The sequence below is a fragment of the Colobus angolensis genome, unplaced genomic scaffold (assembly GCF_000951035.1).
Source record: "Colobus angolensis palliatus isolate OR3802 unplaced genomic scaffold, Cang.pa_1.0 Scaffold4, whole genome shotgun sequence".
In the NCBI taxonomy this organism is placed as follows: domain Eukaryota; kingdom Metazoa; phylum Chordata; class Mammalia; order Primates; family Cercopithecidae; genus Colobus; species Colobus angolensis.
Genome location: NW_012117376.1, coordinates 13,141,577 through 13,147,796, shown reverse-complemented (window position 1 = coordinate 13,147,796; position 6,220 = coordinate 13,141,577). Strand labels below are relative to the sequence as shown.

The 6,220-nt window shown below is 53.2% G+C and overlaps 1 protein-coding gene across 6 annotated transcripts in view; it reads left to right on the top strand.

Moving 5' to 3' along the window:
* THEMIS2 (thymocyte selection associated family member 2) overlaps positions 1-5,831 on the top strand; it is a 13,984-nt gene extending 8,153 nt beyond the window's left edge. For 2 of the 6 annotated variants that reach the window (XM_011955535.1, XM_011955534.1), the window contains 4 exons: positions 1,133-1,287; positions 1,675-2,208; positions 4,445-4,601; positions 5,014-5,831. In XM_011955535.1, coding sequence (XP_011810925.1) covers positions 1,133-1,287; positions 1,675-2,208; positions 4,445-4,601; positions 5,014-5,069 — 902 coding nt within the window. In that variant the 3' untranslated portion in view covers positions 5,070-5,831. Of the gene's footprint in view, positions 1-1,132; positions 2,209-4,444; positions 4,602-5,013 lie in introns of all 6 variants that reach the window. The other 4 variants (XM_011955538.1, XM_011955537.1, XM_011955536.1 and 1 more) reach the window with 3 other exon arrangements.
* The last annotated feature ends 389 nt before the right edge of the window (positions 5,832-6,220 follow it).

The window sequence follows — 6,220 nt, the reverse complement described above, 5'->3', positions numbered from 1 at the left end:
GATGGTCTCGATCTCCTGACCTCGTGATCCACCCGTCTCGGCCTCCCAAAGTGCTGGGATTACAGGCTTGAGCCACCGCGCCCGGCCCACATTTCCTTTTAAGTGGTGGGACTTTGGTTTATGGATGATGCAGTCGCAGACAGCAAAGACAGGAGACAAAGAGGTGACTGGAGACTCCAGCTGAGATGGGAACTTAAAGAGGGTGAGGTGCCCACTTCCTGGTTTCTAGGAAATTGCCCCTGGGTGTGTCCTTCCTTTGCGTAACATCTCCCTGAGCTGTCTGGACTCACTGCACTTTCTAGGCCTCCGGGCCTCCATACTCCAGCGTGGAGTTCTCCAGGTGACTACTGAGTGGCTCCTACAGGCTGCTGGGCCAGTCCCCAGGGTCTGACACCCCATCCTCATCTGCTCATCAGCTCCCATGCCCTTCTCCAGAGAGGTCAACCTGTGCTGCAAAGGAGGACCCTGAGGAAGAGAGCACTGTAGGGAAAAGCAACGGGCAAGAAAGTCAGACAGAAAGTTCCTCCTTGGCACAGAATCCCCAGGGGCTAGGGTGATGCGCAAAATGCCAATAGTTTTCACTTCCACATTTGCATTTACTCTTGACACAAAATTAAGCAAGATGAGTAACAAAGCCACAAAAGCAGGAGTAAAAGAGGGCTACCAGTTCCTATAAAATGGGCTCAGTAGGCTGGGTGCAGTGGCTCACGCCTGTAATCTCCGCACTTTGGGAGGCCAAGGCAGGCAGATCATGAGGTCAAGAGATTGAGATCATCCTGGCCAACATGGTGAAACCCCATCTCTACTTTTAAAAATACAAAAAATTAGCTGGGCATGGTGGCGGGCGCCTGTAATCCCAGCTACTCGGGAGGCTGAGGAGGGAGAATTGCTTGAATCTGGGAGGCGGAGGTTGCAGTGAGCCGAGATCGTGCCATTGCACTCCAGCCCGTGTGACAAGAGTGAAACTCCATATTGAGCGAAACTCCATCTCAAAAAAATAAATAAATAAATAAATAAAAAAGAAAAGACGGCAGTGGGAAGGAGGCCAGCTGGCACAGCCGATGCTCTATGCCTGGGGTGGAGGCCACTCCCGGGGTGGCATGCAGTGCCACCGAGCTGCCCCTCTCCACAGTGCGCAGGACCATTGTCAAGATCCCTTCCACCCTGGAGGTCGACGTGGAGGACGTCACCGCCTCCTCCCAGCACGTCCACTTCATCAAACCGCTGCTGCTGAGCGAGGTCCTGGCCCGGCAAGGCCCTTTCCCCCTGTCCACGGAGATCCTGGAGGTTCCTGAGCGCCGTCCCAACTTCCTCAGCCCGTGGCTGGGCTCCTTGCAGAAAGGCCAGAGGCTTTGCATCTATGGCCTAGCCTCACCACCTTGGCGGGTCCTGGCCTCAAGCAAGGGCCGCAAGGTGCCCAGGCACTTCCTGGTGTCAGGGGCCTACCAGGGCAAGCTGCGGCGGCGGCCAAGGGAGTTCCCCACGGCCTATGACCTCCTAGGTGCTTTCCAGCCAGGCCAGCCACTCCGGGTGGTGGCCACGAAGGACTGTGAGGGTGAGAGGGAGGAGAATCCTGAGTTCACGTCCCTGGCTGTGGGTGACCGGCTGGAGGTGCTGGGGCCTGGCCAGGCCCATGGGGCCCAGGGCAATGACATGGACGTCTTGGTTTGCCAGCGGCTGAGTGACCAGGCTGGGGAGGATGAGGAGGAAGAGTGTGAAGAGGAGGCAGAGAGCCCAGAGCGGGTCCTGCTGCCCCTCCACTTCCCTGGCAGCTTCGTGGAGGAGATGAGTGACAGTCGGCGCTACAGCCTGGCGGATCTGACTGCCCAGTTCTCACTGCCTTGTGAGGTCAAGGTGGTAGCCAAGGACAGTAGCCATCCCACTGACCCTCTGACCTCCCTCCTGGGCCTGCGACTGGAGGAGAAGATCACAGAGCCATTCTTGGTGGTGAGCCTGGACTCTGAGCCTGGGATGTGCTTTGAGATCCCTCCCCGGTGGCTGGACCTGACTGTCGTGGAGGCCAAGGGGCAGCCAGACTGGCCAGGGGGGTCTCTCCCCATAGCCACAGTGGAGGAGCTGACAGACACCTTCTATTATCGTCTTCGGAAGTTACCAGCCTGTGAGATCCAAGCCCCCCCACCCAGGCCCCCTAAAAGTCAGGGCCTCAGCAAGCAGAGGAGACACAGCACCCAGGAGGGAGGCGTCAAGGTACCAGTATAATCCCAGAGGGCAGGGATGGGTCACCTATTGGGATCACTGCTTTGTCACATCTGTCATGTTTCTCTTGCAAATGTGTAAACTTGTAGTTTATAAACTTGCACACTTTGCACCCATTATTCTCATTCCACCTCACAATTAATCCCGAGGTTGGCGTGATTATCAGTATCTTACGATTGAGAAAACGAGGACTCGGAGACCCTGAGACTCGACCAGGGTCCCTGTTAATAAGTGGGAGGACTGAACTTGGCCACGGACCGTCCAATTCCAAGTTCATGGTGCTTTCCTCTCTCCACTACTGCTGCCTTCACTTCCTAGTTCGAGCCTCCTCATTTTTCTCCTAAACTGCTTCAGCAGCCTCTTAAAGCTGTCAGAAAGGCCTCCTAACTCCTTTCTTAGTCACTGATGGGCCACAGCTCCATCTTCTGGAACCTTCTGTGGCTGCCCATCATCGTGGGATGATGCAAACCCCTTAACATGGCATCCAGGGTCCGTTATAAGCTGACTTGTCGCATCGCCCCTGACCCATCTTCCTCCACTCGCTCTGCTGTCCACGCTCCAGCGAGAGAACTGCCCGCAGCTCCCTCATGGCGCTGGGACTCCTGCTTCACAGCCCCACACCTGGGCCTTCTGCCAGCAGTGTTCTTCCTCCTTCAGGCTCACAGGCAAGGCAGGACTCGATTTCCCACTCAGCAGCGGTGGTCCTGCCTTCTCTTCTGTACTCCCACTGCACGCTGTATGTAGCTCAGGACACATTTTTAGTGAGTCCTACCTGAGTCTCTGACTGGAAAGAGTTCTGTGGGGGCAGGGACCTTACCTGCTCCAAGGCCAGAGAGTACCTGCTAAATGGGGCCAAAGAGAATCACAGATGAGCGGGAAAGAGCCAGGCATGGGGTCAGAAAGACTAAGTTTATATTCCGGTTCACTTACTCTGTGCCTGTGCTGGGTACTCCTCCGAGCGTCCTTTTTCTCACCAGTAGACCTGTGATAGATACCCTCTGCAGCTGCTGCTGTGCGAGCTGCTTTCTGTGACTTGCTTACTCTGTGGCAGGCCCCTGATACGCTTTGTTCCAACCAATTCTCACAGTGCTTCTGAGTTACACACCGGTGTCTTGCCTCACAGTTGAGAAGGTGAGAGGCACAGAGAGGTAAAGTAGTTTACCTGAAATCACACAGCCAGCAAGTGGCAGGGCCAGGGCTTGCAGTTGGGTCTGACCACACAGCCTGAGCTTCTAACTCCTGCGGTCTGCTGAGAACGGGAGGGGATGAGACAGATCAAACGTCCTTTACTAGCACCAGCTCTTGTTTTGGGATCTTGGGTGACTGTATTTAGTCATGTGTGGTAGGCAGCAGGTGGCAGTGGAAGTTACAAGATGACTCCTGAGTGGTCTCAGCCCCAGAAGAGGCTTTTATCTGTGGGGTGAGCATGGGAAGTCGTTTTCTGACAATGGCTGGACTGAGACATCCGAAACGCAGGCCTTGTGCCAGTGCTGAAAAGGGTACTTTCCAAACCCGACAGACCTCAGCCCACATCTTAGCTCCTGATGGAGGACTCTGGGCCCGGTCACTGCTGTCACCCTGGAACAGCTTTTCCCCTCTGTGTGTCCAAATCTTGGTGCTGATCAGGGAGCTGTGCCACACGCTCTGTAAAGCATGGTGTGGCGCCAAGACCGCTGCCTTTACAGGTCACAGGCGTGGCCCTGAGTCCAAACCTTGGCCCTGCTGTGGTCCCCATGTGGCCTTTGACAAGGCACACTTTCTCTCCTACATAAACTGGGAATTGAAACCATTCAGAGGGTGACTTGAGGATGAAAGGGCAGACGTCATGCAGCATCTGGCACATGGGGGAGCGCAGTAGAAGTCCTCTTCCTTCTGGGCCTCCTCAGCTCAGGCACCATCATGAGGCTTTGCGGCTGCTTTCTTAAGGTATCCCCACTTTGCTTTCTTCCCCTTCAGCAAGAGAATTAAAGGACAGTGACCGAATTCCTAAGTGGGGAATCCCAGCCCCCAACCCTATCCTCATTTTCTACCCCGATCCCTTTCTCCCTTGCCAGAGAATATTTCATATGCGTGTAGCAAAAACACCAGGGCTCTCGAGAGGTCATGGCCTGAAAAGGAAGTAGAGAGAGCAGCAGAGGAAGTGACACTTAACGTAAATGACCGTTTTTCATGGACTCTGCTTCCCCATTTCTTGAGACCCTGCTGATTTCTGCTTTTTCCCCCAAAGTCTTCTCAAGTCTTAGGATTGCAGCAACACGCTCTGCTGCCCAAACCCAAGGCGAAGACCTTGCCAGAGTTCACCAAGGATGGCTCCAGTATGTACAGCAAGATTCCTGCCCACAGGAAGGGCCACAGGCCCGCTAAGCCCCAAAGGCAGGATCCAGGTGAGTCCCTGTGGGCGCTGCTCACCCTTGTCCTTGTGTTTCCCCTCCCTACCTTGCTGCTTCCTTTACCTCTGATGGACCTGCCCAGGGACAGACCCTTCTATGGTCCCAGTTTGATGGACACTCTATGGGGTGGTCTCGGGTAGAAAGGTTCCTACTGTCTTTCCCATGGGCTCTAGGGCTTTGGCAAGGAAAATGAGTTCAGTCCCCAACATACTACCCTCCCTGTGGCATACGGGAAAATGAAAGGGTTGCAAAGTGTTGAGACAGAACAAATTGTGGTTTCTAGGCTAGCAAAGACCGCAGAGCATTCAGGCCAACTCTTACCCTGAACAGGTGAGGAAACTGCCCTACACAAGGGAAGGAACTTGCCTAATGCTAAAGATCCTCATTGACTCGGACTCTTTTGCAGATGATGATGAACATGATTATGAAGAAATACTTGAGCACTTTCAGAAAACCATCTAAGTGCCGGAGGAACCATGCTTCCTAACTGCTGCTTCTCAGGGAATCCAATGCCAGCCAACTGTTTTAAGCCTCTAAAAGACCTCGGGCAAGGTCTCACAAAAACTGAGCTGCAGACGGGGAGTAGCTTTGTGGAAACTGATTTGATGGACACTGCACCAGCTTCCTTCAGGTTCTAGATTCTTGCTACTTAGGGCGGGCTGGTTTGGACCTAACCTCTCCCACGTGACTCCCTCAGTCTCAGAGCCTTAGGATGCAGAGCAGCCGGCAGGGTTCCTCTCAATCCTGCAACCCCAGCTGTCCCACCGGTGGGTGCAGAGGGGAATCCGAGGCCATCAACCTTGGTGATAGCAGCTCCGTGCCAATGCCTCTCAGTGAAAGGGATTCCATCCTGATCACACTGCGTGGGAGATTTTGTTAACATCTGCCACCCCCACTTTCACCCCCAAGCTCTAAGCCCCCGGGAGGCCCGGACTGTCTTCCTCATCTCTGTAGCATCTAGCCTGATAGATCTGCACGTGGTAAACAGGGGTCATATAGATTAATGTGAGAACTTGGCTTCAAGAGCACAATCTTAGGACCCTGGGCCCCCAAAGCTGGCGGTGAAATGAGAGGAGCCAATTTAAGAAGAACTTGATGCAGACCTGAGGCTACAGAAAACTGGCAGGTTTCATCAGGTGGTTACAGTCGTCCAAGTTGTAAGTGACTATCCAAGATTATTTCAGTTTAAAACTATAGAATAAAAATGACACCTGAGCTTCTATACGAATGAGAAGGGTATCACTTAGTAAGTTCCGACTGCGTGCCAGGCACTTACCAATCATATCCAAATCCTCAACTTTCTAGAATGGCCTGATTTTGAAGATGAGGGAACAGGCTGCGTGGTCAAGTACCTTAGGACGCTGACCCGTTGTAGTTAAGGGTGAGGACCTGGAAAGTATGAGACTGGGTTGGGATTCCAGCTTGCTACGTACCAGCCGGGGCTGAGTTATTTTAACCTAAGTTTCAGTTTTTTGACATGTCAAATGAAACTCTAGTTACTACCTCAGAAGACTGACTGTTTTAAGGATCAAATGAGATCATCTTTGTAAAGCATTTAGTACAGTGCCTGGCACATAGTAAACATTCAACAAACATGTATCATTATCGAACAA